The sequence below is a fragment of the Gorilla gorilla genome, chromosome 2 (genome assembly GCF_029281585.2).
Source record: "Gorilla gorilla gorilla isolate KB3781 chromosome 2, NHGRI_mGorGor1-v2.1_pri, whole genome shotgun sequence".
In the NCBI taxonomy this organism is placed as follows: Eukaryota; Metazoa; Chordata; class Mammalia; order Primates; family Hominidae; genus Gorilla; species Gorilla gorilla.
The window spans coordinates 41,890,048-41,915,329 of NC_086017.1; the positions used below are offsets into that span (position 1 = coordinate 41,890,048).

The window sequence follows — 25,282 nt, forward strand, 5'->3', positions numbered from 1 at the left end:
CCCAGGAGTTTGAGACCAGCATGGGCAACATGAGCAAAACTCCATCTCTACAAAAAAATACCAAAAAAATTAGCTGGGCATGGTGGTGCATGACTGTAGTCTCAGCTACTAGGAAGGTTGAGGTGGGAGGATCACCTGAGCCTGAAGAGGTTGAAGCTGCAGTGAGTCATGGTCGTGCCACTGCACTCCAGCCTGGGCAACAGGAGATAATCTGTCTCGAAAAAAAAAAAAGTAAAACAAAATATGTATATTCTAGATATAAGTCGTTTGTCAGGTACATGATTTGCAAATCTTATTACCCAGTCTGTTTAACTTGTCTTTTCATTTTGTTAGTGGTGTTTTTTGAAGAGCTGAAGTTTTCAACTATAATGAAGTCCAGCTTATCTATTTTTTCTGAAGCGTTGCATATAGATATGCAGTTGTCCCAGCACCATTTTGTTATGGAACCGAACTGGGGTCTGCTCACTTGGCGCAGCAAAGTCAAACACTGACATTGGGATTTGCGCAAGAGAAAGTGAGGCATGTATTGCAGGGCACCAAACAGGGAGAATTGGGCAGCTCATACTTAAGACCCAAACTCCCAGATGGTTTACAGGTAAGGGTTTTTTAGGATGTCGAGGCAGTTACAGGCAAAGTCATAAATCAATACATGGAGGCTACACATTGGTTTGACCTAAAAAGGTGGGACATCTTGAAGTAGAGGCCCATAGGTCATAGGTGGATTAAAAGATTTTCTGATTTGAGGCCTGGCATGGTGGCTCACGCCTGTAATCCCAGCATTTTGGAAGGCTGAGGCTGATGGATTGCTTGAGCTCAGGAGTTTGAGACTAGCTTAGGCAATGTGGTGAAACCCCGTCTCTACAAAAATACACAAATTGGTTAGGCATGGTGGCTGGCACCTTGACTATTTGGGAGGCTGAGGTGGGAGGATCACTTGAGCTCGGGAGGCAGAGGTTGCAGTGAGCCAAGACTGCACACACTGCACTCCAGCCTGGGTGACAGAGCAAGATGCTGCAAAAAAAAAAAAAAATTCTGATTTGCGATTAAAGGACACAAAGCTTTGTCTAAAAATTTGGGATCAGCAGAAAAGAACGTTAATTCTGGCCTGGGAGTGTGACTTCTGCCAGACTGCCTAGGAAGACATCTAAAACAAATAGCGGTGGTCAGAGTTCAGTCCTCAAGTCCCTCATATTTGACATCTGTGTGCCAGTGGATCTGTTTGGTGGAGGTCTGGGTTTCTGAAAAACAACTCAGGTACATATGTTAAGATACCTTTAGTTTCTATAGGGAATCAAACATCTCCTGACTTTAGCTTCTGTGGCTCCTGTTTTAAGCTACTCTTAACTTCTTGCTTATCAAGTTGCTCATTTACTTTTCAAGGCTAGTGATATGGTTTGGCTGTGATCCATCCAAAACTCATCTTGAATTGTAGCTCCCATAATTCCCACGTGTCCTGGGAGGGACCCAATGGGAGGTAATTGAATCATGGGGGCGAGTCTCTCCCTTGCTGTATTTGTGATAATGAATAAGTCTCACACGATCTCATGGTCTTATAAGGGGGAGTTTCCCAGAACATGCCCTCTTGCCTGCTGCCATGTAAGATGTCCGTGTGCTCTTCCTTCATCTTCCGCCACGATTGTGAGGCCTCCCCAGCCATGTGAAACTGTGAGTCCATTAAACCTCTTTCCTTTATAAATTACCCTGTCTCAGGTATGCCTTTATTAGCGGTGTGAAGACTGACTAATACAGCTAGATAGGTGCCCGGAATGTCCCTTGAAGGAACTCAAGACTTTTCTTTATTTCCATGCTTGGGCCACCCACAAGCCCCTAAAAGAACCCCCTGCTCCATCTCAATTTGTTGAAAAGACTATACTTCCCCTACGAAATTGTCTTAGAACCGCTGGTGAAAATTAATTTAATATAGTTTATTGCTGCATTCTCAGTCCTGCTTCATTGCCTTACAATAGTTTCTTCTCATCAGCAAGGGATATATTCCAAGACCCCTCAGTGGATACCTGAAACTGCAGATAGTACAGAACCCTATACATTCTATGTTTTTTTCTATACTGGCATTTCCTATATATGTAAACTTTATGGTAAAGTTTAATTTATAAATTAGGCACAGTAAGAGACTAACGACAATAATAATAAGTGGGCCAATTACAAGAGCATACTATAATAAGAATCTTAAACCGATAAATTGTTTATTTCTGGGATTTTCCACTTAATATTTTTGGGCTACAGTAGACCATGGGTAACTGCAGAAATCGAAACCACAGAAAAGAGAGGCCTACTGTACATGCCTATGCTTATCCAATACCCTAATATCACACCGTCTTGATTACTGTCGTTTTAATGGTAAATTTTGACATTGAGTTGTATAAGTTCTCCAATGTCATTCTTCCTTCTCAAAACAGTCTGGGCTCTGCAAGGTCCTTGGTATTTCCATATAAATTTTATGATCAGCTTATCAATTGCTACAAAAAAATAGCCTGCTTGGGATTTTGAGAAGAATTCTGTTGAATGTAAATCAATTTAGGGAAAATCACCCTTTAACAAAGTTGAGTCTTCCAACCCATCATATGATGTTTATTTATATCTTCTTTAATTTCTCTCAGCAATATTTTCAATATTTTGTTGTTTTCAATGTATATATCTAGCACTACTTTTGATCATTTTTTCCTAAGTATTTTGTTCCTTTTGATTTTATTTACGTATTGTGAATGGAATTTTTTTTTTTTTTTTTTTTTTTTGAGACAAAGTCTCACTCTTGTCCCTCAGGCTGGAGTGCGATGGCGTGATCTCGGCTCACTGCAACCTCCACCTCCCAGGTTCAAGTCCTGCCTCAGCCCCCCAGTAGCTGGGATTACACGCGCCTGCCACCATGCCAGGCGAATTTTTGTACTTTTAGTAGAGACAGGGTTTTACCATGTTGGCCAGGCTGGTCTAGAACTCCTGACCACCTGCCTCGGCCTCCCAAAGTGCTGGGATTACAGGCATGAGCTACCGTGCCCGGCCGGAATTATTTTCTTAATTTCATCTTTGAATAGTTTGTTGCTAGAACATGGAAATATAATTAGCTTTGTATATTGCTTTTGTCTCTTGCAACATTGCTAATTTATTAGTTCTAGATTTGTGTTTGTGTGGATTTCTTCCAATTTTCTACATAAAGGATTATATCATCTGTGAATTTAAAAAGTCCTACTTCTCTTTTGCAACATGGATGTCTTTTTTATTTTTGGCCTCATTATACTGGCTAGAACCTCCAGTATAGAGCTGAACAGAAGTGGTGGGAGTAGACAGTCTCACCTTGTTCACGATCTTAGGAGGAAAACATTCAGTCCTACACCATTAAATATGATATTAGCCCTAGGTTATTTGTAGATGCCTTTATCAGAATGAGGAAGGACCCCTCTATCTTGTTTGTTGAGGGTTTTTATCATGAATTGGTGCTGAATTTCTTCCAATGTTTTTTCTGCATCTGTGAAGATGATCATATCAGTTTTGACTTTTATTAATATGGTATATCACATTAATTGATTTTGAATGTTAATTCAACCTTGCATTTCTGGGATACAGGAATATTGCATTTCTTGGGATATTATTGGTCATGGTATATGATCCTTTTTTTATGTTGCTGACCATGGTTTGATAGGATTTTATTAAGAATTTTGGGGCCTATGTTCATGAGGAATATTGGTCTGTAGTTTTCTCTTCTCATGTCATCTTTGGCTTTTGTATCAGGTTAATGCTGCCCTCATTGAATGAACTGGGAAGTGTTCCTTCCTCCTCTATTTTCTGAAAGAACTTGTAAGCTACTAGTATTTGTTATTTAAATATTTGATAGCATTCACTAGGGAAGTTATTTGGGCATCAGCATTTCTTTGTGGCAAGATTTTTAATTACCAGTTCAATTTCTTTACTTGTAGGTCTATCAAGCTTTTCTATTTTTTCCAAGCCAGTAATTTACATCTTCCTAGGAATTTGTCTAATTCATCTGTTGTCTAATAGTTATTCATAATATTCCCTTACAATTCCTTTTACTTCTATAAGGTCAGTAGTAATGTCCTGTCTTTCATTCCTGATTTTGTGTCTCTTCTTTTCTTGGTCTAGCAGAGCCATCAGGCTTTCTTGAGTATCTGCTGCACACACACACAGACTCCATCAGCCAGGGTTGTGTGGATGGCTCAGACCTGCTCTGGTCTTTGCTATACATGCCAAAGTCTCTGGCTAAACATGATATATGGAGCCTTTATATATATAGACATAGATAGATAGATAGATAGATAGATAGATAGATAGATAGATAGATAGATATAGATATAGATATATAGATATAGATATATAGATTTTTTTTGAGACAGGATCCCACTCTGTGCCCCAAGCTGGGGTGCAATGTCACAATCATAGTTCACTGTAACCTTAAACTGCTAGGTTCAAGTGGTCCTCCTGCCTCAACCTCCCAAGTAGCTAGGACTACAGACATGAGCCACCATGCCCAGCTAATTTTTGAATTTTATATAGAGATAGGGTCTCACTGTGTTGCCCAGGCTAGTTTCAAACTCCTGGTGTCAAGCAATCCTTCTGCCTCCCAAAGCAGTGGAATTATAGGTGCATGCCACCATGCCCGGCTAAGCCATAATATTCTTTGAGGAATGTCTTTCTCCTTACTATGGCTGGAGGACTGTTAGCTTCAACTTACAATCCAGATTGATAATGATTAAAGGAACCCTTAAAGAAACTATATGGTTCTAAAAAAAACCCTAAATGTATAAAGCAACAGGATGCCTCCTACCACACACAGCAATGGCCGTGAGAGAAAGACGCAGAAAACCCTGCCGTTAATATCTGCATTACTTTTTGCCTAGTGAACCAAGAGAGATCTGGGGAAATGACCACCCATACTAACACTCCCTTTGTTTCAAAATAGCCCACACAGCTGCATTTTGCAGGTGGTGAACAGCTTTTACTACTTTTAGTTGAGACAGCTCTAAGCTGAGGAAATGGGCATGAACTGCAGTTCCCCATAGAGCCCACTTCACTTCCTCAGAAACAGCCCTCCATCCTGGGCCAAAGATGCCTGCACTGGCATCCATACAGATTTGTACAGTCACCATCTCCTCACCCTCAGAAAGTCTGTTCTCACTCAGAGAGGATATAACTTTGAATGCTAGGACCCTAGCTTGCTAAATAACAGCCGTGGCCAGTGGAGGAGTCATTTATTAGTTTTTTTTCTTTTTTTTATTATTATACTTTAAGTTCTGGGATACACGTGCAGCACATGCAGGTTTGTTACATAGGTATACACATACCATGGTGGTTTGCTGCACCCATCAACCCATCATCTACATTAGGTATTTGCCCTAATGCTCTCCCTGCCTTTGCCCCCGACCCCCTGACAGGCCCCAGTGTGTGATGTTCCCCTCCCTGTGTCCATGTGTTCTCACTGTTCAACTCCCACTTATGAGTGAGAACATGCGATGTTTGGTTTATTAATCTTAAAAATGCGAATACTATATCTTGGCTATAATTATGTATGAAAACAATGAAATATGGATCAGAAGATGCAGATCAAATTCATAAATGCTAACTGAAGTGATGGCACAGAGAAGGGGAGAGGAATGGGATTGAGGTGATGATTCAAGGGGACATTAGCTTTATCCATAATGTTTTATATTCATCAAAGAAAAGACTAGGAGCAAATAAGACAAATGTTAACAATTAATAATTCTTGATGTTGGAAATAAGTGTTTGCTAAACTTTTCCGATTATTTTTCAGTAAGTTTAACTCAAAATCATTTTTAATTAATCAATAAAATTGAATGTGTTCAGATTTTATTTTTATTTTTTATTTTAACAGACAGGGTCTCACTATGTTGCCAGGCTATTTATGGCTATGAATAGCCACTACAGACTCAAATTCCTGGGCTCAAGTGATTCCCTTGCCCAAGTCCCCAGAGTAACTGGGACTACAGGTGCACATCACTGTGCCCAGGTTTGCATGTGTTAGGGGCAGGGGTGTTCAGATTTTAAGCAAGAAATGGAGGTCCCCCTTCAGACTCCACAATTTAGCTTTTCTCAAAGCAAGAGAAGACCTTGAGCTTCTTCCTTCTTGATCTTTCCTGATAGAGGAATGGAGAGACTGGAACAACTGTCTCCAATACATTCGCTGCCTTGGTCTTTTCGAAATAACTAGCCATTGGGTTCTGGAAGTGAGTGCCACCTGGAAATGAGGAAAACATTGAGAACTTCTTTCTTGTTCATGGTGGCCCTAACACTTCACTGAGTCCTCTCTTAAGATGGCATCTTTCAACCCCCATCTCAGGCCAGAGCTCTTGTTGCTCCTGCTAAAGGAGGAGGACATACACATGTGCATACTCATAGATGATATAAATGTGTGCCCGTCAACTTGGTCTTCATGTCAAATGTACTGAGGATCAGTCAAAATGTCTGAGAACCACTATACTAAGGAACTCAAACATAAAAGGCCAAATCAGAAATCATTATTTCATTCACTTTCTTCTCTCTAAACTTTCAAAACAATTCCTCTTGCATTTTCTCTATCTCAGTAAACAGTACTACCACCCAACCCAATTGCTTAAACCAAAGACCAGAAGTCATCTTGGCTCTTTACTTCAACCTTTAAATCCCAGCCATCAATCACAGAATAGATAATAGTATGCATCACAAGTATTGATTTGTAAAATCTGTGTTTTGGATACATACATACACATATACACACACGATATACACATCAAATTGCAATATGAAACTGATTTCTCCTCTTTTCTTAAATAGGAAGAAATGTTACAAAGAGGTGGGTTTTACATTTTATGCTCTTTAAGGAGTTTGGAAACTTCTGGTATCCATAGACTCTCTTGCTCTCCTGTTTTATATTTTAACATGTTTGGTATCGTCTTCATTTTTGTCATCTTTCCTTTTCTATGGCTATGAAATCTGCCCCTTTTGTGAGAAATAATTGATGGAAGGTAGAAGAAAAGAGAGGACATGGAAGATTTGAATATTTGTCCCCTCCAAAACTCATGACTCTAATCTCTAAGATTATTTCAAACATCTACTTACAGATATTGTTACAGTAGGTAGCTAGTCAGGACACACACACACACAGACACACACACACACACACACCCCAGGAATGTTGGGTGGCCATCAGGTGATGGTCAGGCTGTTGTTAACTGCCCTGCTACGGTAATAATTGGTCACAGCCGGCACCAGTGAAAGGCAGCCTCATAATAGGTAACACCTGAAACTGGTGATCAGCAGTTTCCTGATAAGTTCTCAGGAGTTAGGTAAGTGGGATGAAAGAAGTAATTCAAGACCCCAGAAGTATGCCAACATATAAAACCCCAGGTCAAAAGGTCAAACCACACACTTGCCTTTCAGGTTGCCTGCCAGGCCCTCTTCCAAGTGTACTTTCCTTCCTTTCATTCCTGTTCTAAGGCTTCTTTATTTTATTTTATTATTATTATACTCTAAGTTTTAGGGTACATGTGCACAACGTGCAGGTTTGTTACATATGTATACATGTGCCATGTTGGTGTTCTAAGGCTTTTTAATAAACTTTCACTCCTGCTCAGAAACTTGCCCCAGTCTCTCCTTCTGCATTATCCCCCTCAGTCAAATCCTTTCTTCTGAGGAGGCAAGAATTGAGGTTGCTGCAGACCTGTACAGATACAGATATGTTCTGCCGGTAACAATATGAGCAAGGCAAACCCTAATGCAAGTCTTGCAATCGTGAATCAACATCATGTTCTTATAAAGGCCATTGATATACTTCACTGACCTAGTGTTTCCTCTTAGGGAGTTCAGCTTGACTACCAAGGAATCTAATACTCATGAAAAGAGAGCCAATAAAAATAAGATGAAAATGCATTATCTCGCTGTAACCAATGTCCATTCCCTAGAGGGGAAAATATCTCAGGTAGAGCCAGAGAAACCACGTAAAGACACATAGTTTTTATTTGCCACATAATAGGGCACAGGACAGTGATTGCAGCTTCTTTATGTCTCTCATAGCTCCAAGCACAACCACCAGCAACCAACAAATAATTTTTAATAATAATGTTATATCCGAAAGCAATAAATACTCTAACAGTACCCATTAAAAGTAGCTTGTAAACCATTTCCTGAAATTGCTTTCCACCCAGTTTCAAACATGACTCTATTAAGCCATTAAATACAACAGAAGAGACTGAGTCATAAAATGAGAATAGAGAATATGTCAAAGAAGGTTAGAGGCTAAATTTATGATATCTAAATTTTCTTAAGAAAGCAAGTGATAAAAATTTTACTGCTTCCTTTCGGCCAGAACCGCCATCTTCCAGTAATTTGCCAAAATGACGAACGCCAAGGGAAAGAGGAGAGACACCTGATACATGTTCTCCAGGCCTTTTAGAAAACATGGAGTTGTTCCTTTGGCCACGTGTATGCGAATCTATAAGAAAGGTGATACTGTGGAAATCAAGGGAATGGGCGCCATTCAAAAAGGAATGCCCCACAAGTGGCACCATGGCTAAACTGGAAGAGTCTACAGTGTGACCCAGCATGCTGCTGGCATTGTGGTAAACAAACAAGTTAAGGGCAAGATTCTTGCCAAGAGAATTAATGTGTGTATTGAGCGTATTAAGCACTCTAAGGGCTGAGATCGCTTCCTAAAATGCATGAAGGAAAATGATCAGAAAAAGAAAGAAGCCAAAGACAAAGGTACCTGGGTTCAACTGAAGCGCCCGCCTGCTCCACCCAGAGAAGCACACTTTGTGAGAACCAATGGGAAGCAGCCTGAGCTGCTGGAACCTATTCCCTATGAATTCATGGCATAATAGGTGTTAAAAAAAATAAAAGACCTCTGGACTGTAAAAAAAAATAAATAAATAAAAAATTACTAAGCAAAACCCTTAAGTTACATAAAATATTCTCTGTTTGGAATCACATTTTCTCCAACAGCAATTCCTTATCTCAAGGGAATGATAAGATTATATGAAATATTTTGACAAGGGGAATAGAAAGATTGAAAATAATTGAGGAGGCCGGGCATGGTGGCTCACACCTGTAATCCCAGCACTTTGGGAGGCCGAGGTGGGTGGATCACCTGAGGTCAGGAGTTCGAGACCAGCCTGCCTAACATGGTAAAACCTCGTCTCTACTAAAAATACAAAAAGATTAGCCTGGCGTTGTGGCAGGTGCCTGTAATCCCAGTTACTGGAGAGGCTGAGGCAGAATTGCTTGAACCTGGGAGGCGGAGGTTGGAGTGAGCTGAGTCGTGACACTGCACTCTAGCCTGGGTGACCAAGAGAGACTCCATCTCAAAAAAAAAGAAAAGAAAAAGAAAAAAGAAAACAATTGAGGAGAACTTAAGTGACAAACAAGAATGAAAAAGACTTCACTATTTTACAATTTCAGGGAGAGTAACTGGGTTTATCATATTTGAATCTAAAATGTATCTTAAGCCCATAGATGAAATCAAGGTCATTGGTATTTAAAACTTTTTTATTTTCATATGTTGGATTTTTTTTAAAGATGTGATTTGAATCAGCAGCCTACTTCTTGCAACAATATTTTTAGATTATCTTCAGTTATTTAACCTGAAAGGCTTTTTAAATAATTTTATTTTTATTTTTTTTCGAGACAGAGTCTCACTCTGTCACCCAGGCTGGAGTGCAGTGGCGTGATCTTGGCTCACTGCAACCTCTGCCCCCCAGTTTCAAGTGATTCTCCTGCCTCAGCCTCCCAAGTAGCTGGGACTACAGGCATACGCCCGGCTAATTTTTGTATTTTTAGTAGAGATGGGATTTCACTAAGTTGGCCAGGCTGGTCTTGAACTCCTGACCTCATGTGATCCACTCACCTCAGCCTCCCAAAGTGCTGGGATTATAGGCGTAAGCCACTGTGCCCAGCCAAAAGGCTTTTAATATACTAAAAGAATCCATAAAATTCTGATGTTAGTAACTTTTTTCAACAAATATTCAAAAATAGACTCGAGGATAAAGCTAACATAGGAAATGCATTTCCTCTTAAAAGCAATGAGAAATAGGAAATATAAATGCAATAGAAAAATGAGTTTGAAATCTTAGAATATTTCGGAATTAAACCCAGATATATAGGAAAGATGAGTCATTTTAAGAATTGCTCCTTTGAAATCTTAAGGCTGACCAGGCGTGGTAGTTCATGCCTATAATTCTAGCACTTTGGGAGGCTGAGGCAGGAGGATTGCTGAAGCCCAGGAGTTTGAGACCAACCTGGGCAATATAATAAGACCCCATCTCTATTTTAAAAATAAATAGGCCGGGCATGAAAGCTCATGCCTGTAATCCCAACACTTTGGGAGACCAAGGCAGGTGGATCACTTGAGGTCAGGAGTTCAAGACCAGCCTGGCCAACATGGCAAAACCCCATCTCTACTAAAAATACAAAAATTAGTCAGGCATGATGGGGGGCACCTGTAATCCCAGCTACTCAGGAGGCTAAGGTGGGAGAATCTCTTGAACCCGGGAGGCAGAGGTTGCAGTGAGCCGAGATCATGCCACTCCAGCCTGGGCGACAGAGTGAGACTCTGTCTAAAAATAATTAATTAATTAATTAATTAATTAATTAATTAAAAATTAAATAAGTAAAAAGAAAAATGACAAAAAAATAAATAAAATGAAATAAAATCTGTGGCAATCTATATATTTTGTTTTTAGGACTAAGTTCCTTCTTGCATGACCCCTCCTCCACCAAAAGAAAGCAAAGCAGGAAAAGAAGAAGAATCAAGTTTTAGCTTAAGTTGAAATGCCACTTAAATAGGACACTGGATATTTTTTTGTGATTGTGAAAAGAAACAAGAATATGAGAATTACTACATCTCCAATTTTTAATTCTATTGAACAGTTGACTTGAGGTGATAACACTATTAATCTCCAGCTCTTTAACGTTTCTAGGATAACGAATTGTGTTAAACTTCAATTCAATGGATGTATGTTTTGGATTCTTGTTTGAAAACCTTAGGAAAAATTACAGTTGGCTTACTCTCAAATGAACTCTCCATTAATATGGAATTTTATCAAATAAGATGTGTTGTTGTTGGAGGACCATTGAAAGCAAATTCACATCTTTACTCAAGACCCATCCGCTATCAGCAATAAAATGTAAAACAGTCATTCCAGTTATTAGTGCCTGTTTTCAGTAGTCATATTTAGGGGCTTGTCAAATTATAATGTGATGAATTTCCTTTAAAATGTTTTTAGATTTTACAAGTTGTGTTACTGAACAGTTCTCCTATTATTTCTGATATCATAAAACAATTCGAAACGTATATTAAAGCTCAGTGGTTTTTTGCTGTTGTTGTTGAATCATTTTGGTTCAACTTGTCAAAATTTGAAGGTCTTAAGAGCTGTTTCAATTCCAAGAAGCCTTTCAAATATCTATATTAATCATGTAAAATTAATTTTTGTCTTAACAGGAAGTCTTATTTTTTAGTACCTAGAATTAATTAACTTGAACTTACATGATCCTGTGGAATTTAAAATCTGACAAACCACGGATGCCAGTCCTAAGATTAGGAATTTAATTATAAGGTAGCTGGCACCTAGAAGGCACTCAAAAAATACTTGTTGAAGGAGTACATGGAATGCAGAGAAATATCTCCTTTCTAGTAAAAGGGTGATATAACTCTGTATTGCAGCCAATAAATGCTGTATTAGAAAATTTATAAGAATATCCAGATTCAAATTTATTGTCAGCCACAAGTGATATCAACTTCCCTAGATTGTGTAAAAAAGAGACAGAGTTTCATTAACGGTATTCATACACTCTATGATAGGTTTTATGAGACATTTCGCCCCAAAGTGAGGAGACTTATCTGCCTTTAAGACAGTAAGCCAATAGCAGCCATTGTTATTGGCTTTTCTTATTCTTTAGTGTAAAGAAAGAGGAAAGGTGAGAAATTAAGAATTTCTATCAGGCCAGGTGCAGTGGCTCATGCCTGTGATCCCAGCATTTTGGGAGGCTGAGGCAGGAGGATTGCTTGAGCCCAGGAGTTTGAGATCAGCCTGGGCAACATAGCAAGGATATTAGTCCATTCTCACACTGTTATGAAGAAATATCGAAGACTGGGTAATTTATAAAGGAAGAGGTTTAATTGACTCACAGTTCTACATTGCTAGGGACACCTCAGGAAACTTACAATCATGGCTGCTGGCAAAGAAGTAGGCACTTCTTCACAGGGCAGAAGGATGGAGTGAGTGCAAGCAGGGGAAATGCCAGATGCTTATAAAACCATCAGATCTCATGAGCCTCACTCACTATCAGGAGAACAGCACAGGAGAAACTGCCCCCATGAGCCAATTACCTCCACCTGATCCCACCTTTGACGTGTAGGGATTACGGGGATTATAATTAGAGGTGAGATTTGGGTGGGGACACAGAGCCAAACCATATTAGCAAGACTCCATCTCTACAAAAAATAAAAAGATTAGCCAGGTATGGTGGCCCCAGCCTGTAGTCCCAGCTGAGAGGGAGGCTGAGATGGGAGGATCACTTGAGTCCGGGAGGCCGAGGCTGCAGTGAGCAGAGATGGCACCACTGCACTCCAGCCTGGGTGACAGAGCGAGACCCTGTAGCAAAAAAAAAAAAAAAAAAAAAAAAAGATTTTCTACCAAATGTAAATACTCTCCCCTCTAAAAGCTCTGAGACTTCCTAGAAAAGTTGTCAATAATTACAGTCCAATCAATCACAGGCTCCAGAACAGAAGAAGAATCAACACTAAGATTTCCAGCTGAAGAAAGTGATGCTCATCACAGTGCTTTCCAAGAAAATAAATAATTTTACTGCCCTGTACCTGCAAGGGAGATACTAATTTGTCTCCAATTCATCACCTAATATACTATAATCAGTAAGTCAATGTCAGTCAAGATATTGTATCAGCCAATATGTAACAATTTCATGGTCACTTTGCAAAGTCAGTATTGCTGAATTTAGACTTATCCACACTATATCAGACAGTGTCTATGAAAATCAGGCTTAATCAATACATGGTAAATCAATTTACAACTACATAAATTTGCAAAATATATCAAAATAAATATCAAGTATACAGCTATTATTCCAGATCTGAGAAAAAGAAGTTATCATGTATATAAATTCACAGAGTGATAATTCTAGTAACAGGACTTTAATACATGAACATGGGGTTTTCCCATAACTGTTAACTGAAGTTGTTTCATGGAAGCAGCAGTGTCTACACTCAGACATTCTCATCAGACATACAGCTAGCCACACCAGAGAAAATGAGATAGGAGAGTGGGGCGGTAGGATATATCATAAAAGTACTTCATAGAGGAGTCTGAGCCTACTCTGGTCTGGGAACCTGCCTGAAGAAAATTATTTTAAAAAGAAAAGAAAGAAAGAAAATGTACTTTATAGAAAAAATATAATAAAACAAAAACTTACAACTCTAAAGAATCAGGCTGGGCACAGTGGCTCATGCCTGTAATCCCAGCACTTTTGGAGGCAAAGGCAGGCGGATCACTGGAGGTCAAGAGTTCGAGACCAGCTTGGCCAACATGACCAAATCCTGTCTCTACTAAAAATACAAAAATTAGCTGGACATGGTGGTGCACGCCTGTAATCCTAGCTACTCAGGAAGCTGAGGCAGGAGAATGGCTTGAACTTGGGAGGCAGAGGATGCAGTGAGCTGATACCACGCCACTGCACTCCAGCCTGGTCAACAAGAGTGAAACTCTGTCTCAAAAAAAAAAAAAAAAAATCAGACATGTTAATTCATAAAATAGGATCAGACACTAATTCTTTAAATAAAAATAGAGAAAAATAATAGGTTTGGAAGAGATCTTAAAGGAATATCTCTTCCCTCTATCCTCCAACTTTCTGGTAGGAAAAGAACCTATGCTATCTTCACAGATTTAAAAAGCAAAAAATTAGACACAAATTTATAGAGACAGATAATAGAAGTTAAAATATTATGATATAAAATGTATCATTGTAACCATTTTTAAGTGTACAGTTGGGTGGCATTAAGTCACATTCACATGGTGCAACCATCACTACCATCTATCTCCAGTACTGTTTTCATCTTCCCAAACTGAAACACTGTATCCATCAAACAGTAACTCCCCATTCCACCCTCCCCCCAGTCTTTGGTGACCACTGTTATACTTTCTGTCTTCATGAATCCAACTACTCTGCATACTTCATTATGTATATTTTATCACAATTTAAAAAAATTTTTTTAGACAGGGTCTTGCTTTGTCACCTAGGCTGGGGTGCAGTGGCACATTCCTAGATCACTGCAGCCTCCATCTCCTGGGCTCAAGCAATCCTCTTGCCTTCGCCTCCTGAGTAGCTGGGACGGCAGGCATGTGACACCACGCCCGGCTAATCTTTTTAATTTTTAGTAGAGACGGATCTCGCTATGTTGCCTGGGCTGGTCTCAAACCTCTGGCCTTAAGCCATCCTCCTGCGTTGGTTTCCAAAAGTGCTGGGATTACAGACATGAGCCATTGCACCCAGCCAAAAAAAAATTTAAGAGAAAAAACAAGGAACTATTGATTCCTCTGCATTCCAATTGCCACTGCCCAGGTGGCACAATTCTGACCTATAATCCACCTAACTCACCACTTCTGCCTGGAAAGCTCACAGGTTTTCCAATTCCTCCAGAACCAAATAAAAAATCCTTAGATTGCCTCAAGGTTACCATGGGGTAAACCACCAGTGCCTTCCCAACTTAGTAAGATGCTGCTCCCTGAAAGGAGTGATAGATAAGGAAGACCACATGCCAAAATCTGAGAGACGTTTCCACTAAATGCAATGTGTTGGGACACTAACAGTAAACACATTCATAGGCCAGGGATGGTAGCTCATGCCTGTAGTCCCACCACTTTGGGAGTCTGAGGCAGGAGGATTGCTTGAGCCCAGGAGTTTGAGGCTGCAGTGAGCCACGATGGCACCACTGCACTCCAGCCTGGGCAACAGAGTGAGACTCGTGTCTCAAAAAAAAAAAAGAAAAAGAAAAAAACCCACATTCCTGATGATACTCACTCGGCTCTTGAACCATGGACAGCCACAAGGAGCTTACTTATCCTCATTCTAACCAAGCAACTAGGCAGAAGTCCTACTAGTATAGACAGGCTGGCTCGATCTAAACTGATCTAAACCAAAGTTTTACCTTACTACCCCCAACCCCCACCTGCCTCTTTCTGTAACCATTCAGTGACAACTACTAACACTTGATGTATCCACTGCCTAGCCCAGGGGCATCTTGGGAGATGAGTATCCTGTCAGGCAGTACCCCTAGAACAGTACATGCTGGAAGAAAAGCTCCCCTACGTACCCCGTGTGACAGAGAGAACAGGAACTGCCAGCTCACTGGGAGAGCTGGTTACACAAGCAGGAGGCAGTCAGTCTTCTGTGACTGCACTGCCCTCTGCAGAAGCTTTCATTTGTTTAGGCATGTTCTTGAACTGGTATTGCAGTCAGAAAATCCTAGAATGAAAACAGGAAAAAAGTTTTGCTTCTTTCAGAAAGCCCACTAAGGGCCAGGTGTGGTGGTGGCTCATGCCTGTAATCCCAGCACTTTGGGAGGCCAGGGTGGGAGGACTGTTTGAGGCCAGGAGTACAAGACCAGACTGGGCAACATAGCAAGACCCCCATCTCTAAAAAAAAATTTTTTTTAATTTTTTTAACGAGAAAAGATAGGTCATTTCAAAGAGGGCTTGTGAGGCTGTGAAACCAAGAGCTCTTAACACTGTGACCAAAGATGGAAGTTCTCTATAGGATGCCATGGCATTTGATGGTGCTATGTTTTCTTGAGGAGATATAAGAAAAAAGAAAAAGAAAAAAAAATGATAAAAGAGAATCCACTAGGCACCAGAAATTGCTCTGGGGAGAGTGCAGATCAACCTCCACCCAGTTGTCTCTCAGCCTGAGGGGGGAAATCTGACACTTCCTCTGCAGTGGAGGGACAGAAGAACAGCCCACATATCTGCCCAGTGACAATCCCAGGCCTTGAAAGAGCTCACTGCTTCATGGAGGAGTGAAAACAGACTTCATATATCCTAGGAAAGACTCTGCAACTTAAGGGAAAGGGAGCATTGTCCTGAGATCTTAGAGAGAAAACACTGCTGTGAAATGTTTTTATATCAGAACAGAGAAAAATTTTAGAAAATATCCACAATTTATGGAGCAATGTACCAGAGATAAGGAAGTTGTACCAAGAGAGAGTTCCAGAGATCTGCAGTGTTCCCTCGAGCCTTTGCAAAGTATTGCTTTCCACAGTCTTAGGAGGAAGCTACATGAGTCCAGGGAAAGAGCCCTTAGAAAGATGTGGATAAGCACAATCTAAAAAGTCAGAATGTATTACCTGCTGCGTACAATACATGCTACAACACAGGCGAGCCCCAAAAGCATTACGGCCAGGAGAAAAAGCCAGATGCAAAAGACCGCATGATATAACAGGATTCCATTTATAATGAAATATCCAGAAAAACCAAGTATTTTTCCTTTTTTTTTTCTTTTGAGCCAGTGTCTCACTCTGTCAGCCAGGCTGCAATGGTGCAATATTGGCTCAGCACAATCTCCGCCTCCCGGGTTCAAGTGATTCTTGTCGCTTCAGCCTCCGGAGTAGCTGGGATTACAGGCGTGTGCCACCACACCCAACTAATTTTTGTATTTTTTGTAGAAACAGGGTTTCACCTTGTTGGTCAGGTGGGTCTCAAACTCCTGGCCTCAAGTGATCCATCCACCTCGGTCTCCCAAAGTGCTGGGATTACAGGCGTGAGTCACCACACCCAGCCAGAAAAAGCAAATTTATAGATACGGAAATCAAACCAGTGCTTGTCTGAGGCTGAAGATAGGAATGAAGATCAACTGTAAATGGGCATAAGGGATCTTTCAGAGTGCCAGAAATGTGCTAAAACTGGATTGTGGTGATGTTTGCACAACTCAGTATGTTTACTAAAAATCATTTAATTGTACACTCAGCATGGATGAATTTTAAGTAGGAAAATTATAACCTAATAAAGCAGTTCAGAAAAGCAAATCCTAGGCAAGAAAAAGTAAAATAAATGGACAAAATACCTTATCTAGAAGTTAAGGTGGACTAAAAGACTATTACAAGTCAAGTACAGAGACAAAATAAAAAAACATTAATTGAAAAACTAGACAACAATAAAAGGAATAACAAAAATTTAGGAGCTATTAAAAAGTTTATAAAGAGGGGCAGGGCACGGTGGCTCACGCCTGTAATCCTAGCACTTTTGGGAGGTCGAGGCGGGTGGATCACGAGGTCAGGAGTTCGAGACCAGCCTGGCCAATATGGTGAAACCCTGTCTCTACTAAAAATACAGAAAAATTAGCTGGGCATGGTGGGACGTGCCTGTAATCTTAGCTACTTGGGAGGCTGAGGCACAAGAATTGCTTGAACCTGGGAGGTGGAGGTTGCAGTGAGCCGGGACCGTGCCACTGCACTCCAGCCTGGGCAACAGAGCAAGACTCTGTTGCAAAAATAAATTAATTAATTAGTTAATTAAAAAAAAAAGAGGGCTGGGTGTGGTGGCTCATGCCTATAATCCCAGCACTTTGGGAGGCCGAGGCGGGCAGATAACAAGGAGGTCAGGAGTTCGAGACCAGCCTGGCCAGCATGGTGAAACCCTGTCTCTACTAAAGATACAAAAAATTAGCTGGGTGTGTTGGTGGGCACCTGTAATCCCAGCTTCCTGGGAGGCTAAGGCAGGAGAATCGCTTGAACCTGGGAGGCAGAGATTGCAGTGAGCTGAGATCACGTCATTGCACTCCAACCTGGGTGACAGAGTGAGACTCTGTCTCAAAAAAAAAGAAAATATAAATTACTTAGATTATTTTAAGGAGAAGCAAACAAAATCATTAAAAGTGATATTGAAAGTTTATAATTCAAAATACTCATGTTTGTGTTATGTATTCTATAACTGGAGAAATAGATCATTTCCATAATCTATAATATTATAATACACAATATATGTAGAAGATGGAAACTTATGAAGCTGACTAATCATAATCCTTTTACCAAAGCCTGACAAAGACAGTCTCACTCACGGATAGGTGTGAAAATCCTAAATAAAACCCTGGCAGATCAAATTCAACAGTACAGTAAAAGAACAATGAATCTTGACCAAGGAAGGACATGGGCCAGCTTTGTGTTTTAAGGGCCTGAGACAAAGTTTGGCAGTTCCTCAATAAGTAAAACCAAATTATAATATGACTCAACAACTCCACTCCTAGTTTAAGACAGTATACTCAGAGAATTGAAAACAGAGGCCAGGCACGGTGGCTCATGCCTGTAATCCCAGTACTTTGGGAGGCCCAGGAGGGCGGATCACCTGAGGTCAAGAGTTCGAGACCAGCCTGGCCAACATGGTGAACCCCTGTCTCTACTAAAAATACAAAAAATGGCTGGGTGTGGTGGTATGTGCCTGTAGTCCCTGCTACTTGGAAGGCTGAGACAGGAGAATGGCTTGAACCCGGGAGGCAGAGGTTGCAGTGAGCTAAGATTGCACCACTGCACTCCAGCCTAGGCGACAGAGCAAGATCCCATCTCAAAAAATATATATATAGAAATTAGCCAGATGTGGTGGCATGCACCTGTAGTCACAGCCACTCAAGAGGCTGAGACAGGAGAATGACTTGAACCCAGGAGGTGGGTTCTTTGCAGCTGGCCTGGCATAGGAGTAAAGTCCAGTAGATAGGCCAGACACAGTGGCTCACACCTGTAAGCAAAGCAGTTTGGGAGGCCTAAGTGGGAGGATCAGTTGAGGCCAGGAGTTTGAGACCAGCCTGGGAAGCATAGACAGACCCTGTCTCTACCAAAAAATTTAAACATTAGCTGGCTGTGGTGGCATGCACCTGTAGTCCTAGCTAAACAGGAGGCTGAGGTGGGAAGATTGCTTGAGCCCAGGAGTTCAAGGCTGCAGTGAGCTATAATGGTGCCACTGCACTCCAGCCCTGGTGACAGAGTGAGACTCCATCTCTAATAAAAGTTAAAAATTGTTTTTAAGTGCAGTAGGGAACAGAGAAGAACTGAGATGACCTTACATTGTTCCTTGCAGCTCCAGAGAGGTACAGGAGATTATCTCTGAGTCCCTATGAAGGGGACAGTTTTAGCTAAAATAGAACTAGACCTCAAGAAGCTCTGCAGTCAGGAATAACACAGCTGCAACCTGCTTGAATCAATGGCCTAGAACCAAACAGGTTCAGGTACATCTGGGCAGGTGCCCGCTTGGACAGAAATTAGCCCGGAGCCAGCTTCCTCCGTGCCACATACACCCCATGCCACTCTAGAGACAGTGTCAAGAGAAAAAATGAGGGAGGACTGAACTCAGGCAACCCAGGATGGCAGAGATTACCCAGAACTGAGTGAGATTAATTTCCCACGCTCTGATGGAATGTCTCAAAAGGAAAAGTAGATTGACTCATAGAAAAACAAAGTGTTATTTCTTCTGTGATTTGTGGCTTCAGATATGGTACTTGCCGCAAAGCAGTAAAGACTTTTTCACATGGTTATCCAGTCTACATTTCCAACCCCACCTTTGCCACTCTACTTCACACCTACAATGCCAGCAGCATCAGACTACAGGCCAGCTGGAAACACCCCGTGAGGTCTCTGCTTTCCTTCTGCTGCAGCACACTTAGGACAGGCTTTAAAATGGTCACACGCCTCCTATCAAGAGGCTGAAGTCCGTAGTCCGTATCACTTCTTATTGAATCTGAGCTAGCCAACAATGATGCCTCTCTTGTGGAAGTGATACCACTGAGTTTCTTTCTTTCTTTCTCTTTCTTTCTTTTTCTTTCTTTCTTTTTTCTTTTTTTGACAGAGTCTTGCTGTCACTCAGGCTGGAGTGCAGTGGCATGATCTTGGCTCACTGCAGCCTCCACCTCCCAGGTTCCAGCAATTCTCCTGCCTCAATCTCCCAGGTAGCTGGGATTTCAGGCATGTGCCACCACACCCAGCTAATTTTTTGTATTTTTAGTAGAGATGGGTGTTTCACTATGTTGGCCAGGCTGGTCTCGAACTCCTGACCTCAGGTGATCTGCCTGCCTCAACCTCCCAAAGTGCTAAGATTACAGGTGTGAGCCACTGCACCTGGCTGAGTTTCTGAAACTAGTGTAGAAAATACCGTGCAGCTTCCACCTGGTTCTCTTGGGACACTCACTCTGGGATCCCTGAGCTGCCAAATTAGAAATCTGGCCACCCAAAGGTTACCTGCTATGAGGAAGGCCCGTGGAGAGACCATAGGTAGGTTTTTCTACCCACAGCTCCACTAAGGCCTCATACAATAATAGCCAGTATTAGCCACCAGACATGTGAATGAAGATGCTCTCAGACAATTTCACCTCCCATCTGTGGGGTCACCCCCACCTTTAAGTCTTTCTAGTTAAGGACCCAGACATGGCAGATCAAAGACAAGCTTTCCCTGTTGCACCCTTTCTGAATTCCTGACCCACAGAATCTGTGTGCATAATAACATGGTTTGTTTTTTTGCCACTAAATTTGCTGTTTATTATGCAGCAGTGGTAGTGAAACAATGCCCTTCTCTATTTTGCTAGGTCAAAGTCTATTCATCCTTAAAGGCTCAGCAAAAGCATCGTCCCCTTTTTGAAACCCACCTTCAGTTCCATGGTCAGAATGGATCCTTTAGTCTGACTTGTGTAAGATTTAGTTGTATGCTCTATCATATTGGGGGAACCTGCCCCCAATATTTCAGTGTAGGTTCTTTCTATTTTCCATAAGTGTTGGCCGGCTGAGAAATAAAGAGAAAGAGTACAAAGAGAGGAATTTTACAGCTGGGTCACCGGGGGTGACATCACATATCGGTAGGACCGTGATGCCCACCTGAGCCTTAAAGCCAGCAAATTTTATTAAGGATTTCAAAAGGGGAGGGGGTGCAAGAACAGGGAGTAGGTCACAAGATCGCATGCTTCAAAGGGCAAAAAGGAGAACAAAGATCACAGGCTTCTGAGGAAACAGGACAAGGACAAAATCAGAAACTCCTGATAAGGGTCCAAAGATCACAAGGCAAAGGGCAAAAGCAAAGATCACAAGGCAAAGGGCAAAAGCAGAATTACTGATAAGGGTCTATGTTCAGCAGTGCAAGTATTGTCTTGATAAACATCTTAAACAACAGAAAACAGGGTTCGAGAGCAGAGAACTGGTCTGACCTCAAATTTACTGGGGCGGGTTTTTTCCCCACCCTAGTAAGTCTGAGGGTACTGCAGGAGACCAGGGCACATTTCAGTCCGTATCTCAACCGCATAAGACAGACACTCCCAGAGCAGCTGTTTATAGACCTCCCCTGAGGAATGCATTCCTTCCCCAGGGTATTAATTATTAATATTCCTTGCTAGGAAAAGAATTTAGTGATATCTTCCCTACTTGCACCTCCGTTTATAGGCTCTCTGCAAGAAGAAAAATATGGCTGTATTTTGCCTGACCCTGCAGGCAGTCAGACCTTATGGTTGTCTTCCCTTGTTCCCTGAAAATCGCTGATATTCTCTTCGTTTTCAAGGTGCACTGATTTCATATTGTTCAAACACACATGTTTTATAATCAATTTGTACAGTTAACACAATTATCACAGTGGTCCTGAGATGACGTACATCCTCAGCTTACGAAGATAACAGGATTAAGAGATTAAAGTAAGACAGGTGTAAGAAATTATGAAAGTATTATTTGGGAACTGGTAAATGTCCATGAAATCTTCATAATTTATGTTCCTCTGCTGTGGCTCCAGCAGGTCACTCCGTTTGGGATCCCTGACTTCTCGCAACACTATCACTCCTTTCTCCTAAGGCCAGCACTATGTGTAGCAGGGAGCCCTACACATAGTAGGAACTCAAAAATAATTTGCTAAAAGCACAGCCATAAAAAGAATGAAATCATGTTCTTTGCAGCAGCATGGATGCAGCTGGAGGCCATTATCCTAAGTGAATTAATGCAGGAACAGAAAACGAAATACCGCATGTTCTCACTTATAAGTGAGAGCTAAACATTGGGTACTCACGGACATAAAGATGGCAACAATAGACACTGGGGACTATTAGAGGGGGAATGGAGGGAGGGGGCAAGGGCTGAAAAACTACCTATTGGGTACTATGCTCACTACCTATTGGGTACTATGCTCACTACCTATTGGGTACTGTGCTCACTACCTGTTGGGTACTGTGCTCACTACCTGTTGGGTACTGTGCTCACTACCTATTGGGTACTGTGCTCACTACCTGTTGGGTACTGTGCTCACTACCTGTTGGGTACTTTGGTGACAGCATCACACAATATACCAATGTAACAAGCCTGAACATGTATCCCTTAAATCTAAAATAAAAGTTGAAATTACTTTTTAACAAAAGAAAATTCCACATATTTATATTGAAACCAAGCCAAGCTGTGGTCTTCTGCAATGTTATAATCACCCTGTAAAGTCAATATACAAAATATATTGTATTAATTTTAACATTTCTAGGCTATTCAGGTTAAATTTTGTGTTCCAAATCTATCTTTCGTAATATAAGATTCATATTATTCTGATCACTTCTGGCAAAACCTTAAAAAGAATTCCCCTATCAATGCAAAGAATATTAGTTGGGAAATAATATATATAAAATAAATAATAATAATAATATATAACATAATTTTAAAAAATTTTAATGGCAAACAGTTGTATCTAATAAAGATTCTGAATCCTGGTCGGGTGCTGTGGCTCACACCTGTAATCCCAGCACTTTGGGAGGCCAAGGCGGGCAGATCACTTGAGCTCGGGAGTTAGCGACCAAGCCTGACCAACAGGAGAAACCCAGTCTCTACTGAAAATACAAAATTAGCCGGGTGTGGTAGCACATGCCTATAATCCCAGCTACTCAGGAGGCTGACGCAGGAGAATGGCTTGAACCCGGGAGGCAGAGGTTGCAGTGAGCCAAGATTGCATCATTGCACTCCAGCCTGGGCAACAAGAGCAAAACTCCATCTCAAAAAAAAAAAAAAACAAAAAAAAACACGATTCTGAATCCTAAATAACAGATGCCATATACTAAGTATAAATAGGAATAAACTTGTATAATGCTCAAAAAAATTATTTGCTGAAAGAATCTTATTTCTCAACCTTATTTGAAATAGTAATTCAATGCAGCCTCTACTTAAAATTTGCAGAGAAGGGAACCTGATTTTTGAGGGCAAACTAGGCCTAACTCAAAATGAATGCTCTACTTTGAAAGATTCCAGAAAAACTCAATTGTGTCTTCCTATTAAAATTAATTTGCAGTGTGAGATAACTTACAGTATTTAATTTTGCTTAACCCACATTTTTTGTTGTTGGAAGTTTTCAAAATAGAAGAGGCCTTGCCTTTTAAGATGGCATAGTGGGTGGGGCCATGAGCTAGTGTGAATGAGAAACAGTCTGGATGGAGCATAGATTGCTTTTCCAAAGGCAATTCAGGGTATGGTTCCCATCTGGTGCAGGCATTCTACCAGGAAGCATTCCAAGTCCCTTTGCTTGTAGCTTCTACTGGGTTTCTCACAAATGCAAGAAAACACTTTTGAGCCACTAGGAGCTAGATTACACTAATGTCTGTTGTGAAAGTAAATTTTAACAGCAGCTGTTACGGTGATTATGATAAGACTAAACTAATAATAGAGTATATACTAACAGATCAGTTTACAAAAAGACAGCCAAGACTGTTGGGCAAGAGGCTGGGAGAGGGCATAACAGGTGAAAGCTTTGTGTACACGGTGAAAAGTCACCAGGAAATGAGACAGGGTCAATAATAGAATGACTATAAGCTTGGCTTTCCACCTAAAGGGGTTCCAAACTGACAGCTCTAGCCTGTAGTCAGAATTAACAGACATTTTTAAAGGAGGCATCCAACTTGGAAACTATGCCAGCCTCTCAAGGCTTCCCACATCTGCCTAGAAGTAAGCTGTGGGGGAAGGGGTGGCTCACAAAGTGAAGCTAAGCTTCCTCCCTTCTCTCTCATCCAACGGGGCTGACTCAGCAGCATTAAACAAAAAGCTAGGAAGGGATTTGTATGGGTGTGTACCAGGTGTGAGCAGATGAAGCCTAAGAATCAGTGTGTGTGATTACTCAATGTTTTTAAAGAACAGAATCTCTGCCTGTTTGAAGATAGTGAGTTATCTCAAATGATTGCTCAGTTACAGGTTGAACTCCTTGTTCCACTCTTTCCTGACTTCTTAATACTGCACTTGACCAGTCAACAAACAACAAACAAACACCAGAATCTCGGTTCCGTTGTTTGTCCTGAATCTACTTTCCTGTGGGTTCTTATTTCTTACTTATTATACAGAATATTTTGGCATTGCAAAAATGGGGCCCTCAGCCCAGCACAGTTGCTCTCACCTGTAATCCTAGCACTTTGGGAGGCCAAGGAGGGAGGATCAGGAGTTCAAGGTTGCACTGAGCTATGGTGATACCACTGGACTCCAGCCTGTGTGACACAATGAGATCCTATCTCTAAAAGAAAAATGGGGTCCTTCTTATATAAAAATACTGCTTACTCTTAAAAATTGACGCCCTCATCAAAATGTGTCAAAATGTGTCCTGGTTGTCTCCCATCTATTCCTTTTGCTTTTTCCTCAACCCCAGTGGCTTTAGCTCTTCCACCTTTAGACTCCAAGTTCACTCTACCTTTCTTTGTCAAATCAAAAAGAGATCAGAGATCACTGTCTGCACTTTAAACAAAATCCACTTATATAAATATAATAACTCACCCAGGCATCTGCAATTTAAAGACTCTTCTTGCAGAATGAGTAGTTCTATTTCCTATTAAATAAATGTTTCTGCTGCAGCAGCCAGATAGGAAAGTGATGAGGATGGGGGATAGCTGTGGAAGGATAGCAAGAGACTTTCTTACTATAAATCGTAAATGTTAAAGACTGGCCCCAAAGCTAAGCCAACCAACCACCAATTCACCCATTCAGCGAACATTTGCCGTACATTAACCAAGAGGTAGGGCATTCACTATCATTTATTTACATGATTTCATGTACTTCTCACAAGAATCTAATGGAATAGCTACTATTATTATCCCCATTTTACAGAAAAGGAAATTAAGGCACAGAGAGTTAAATTAAAACAAACAGACAACTACTAAGTGGTGGAACAGGGACATGCAAGAAGTCAGACCCTGTTACCAGAAAAAGGGTCCCGATCTAGACTCCAAGAGAGGGTTCTTGGATCTCACTCAAGAAAGAATTCTGGGTAAGTCCATAGAGTCTAGTGAAAGCAAGTTT

General features: G+C 41.0%; 1 protein-coding gene and 1 non-coding gene across 3 annotated transcripts in view; one reads left to right on the forward strand and one right to left on the reverse strand.

Moving 5' to 3' along the window:
* The window catches only part of OSBPL10 (oxysterol binding protein like 10), a 418,377-nt gene that overhangs the window by 362,151 nt on the left and 30,944 nt on the right, over positions 1-25,282 (reverse strand). For both annotated transcript variants that reach the window (XM_055383346.2, XM_055383345.2), the window contains exon 2: positions 24,761-24,873. In XM_055383346.2, coding sequence (XP_055239321.1) covers positions 24,761-24,768 — 8 coding nt within the window. In that variant the 5' untranslated portion in view covers positions 24,769-24,873. The remainder of the gene's footprint in view (positions 1-24,760; positions 24,874-25,282) is intronic.
* LOC115934193 (small nucleolar RNA SNORA25) lies at positions 15,707-15,834 on the forward strand. Its single transcript, XR_004070015.1, has one exon. It is a non-coding gene; the product is annotated as a small nucleolar RNA SNORA25 (small nucleolar RNA).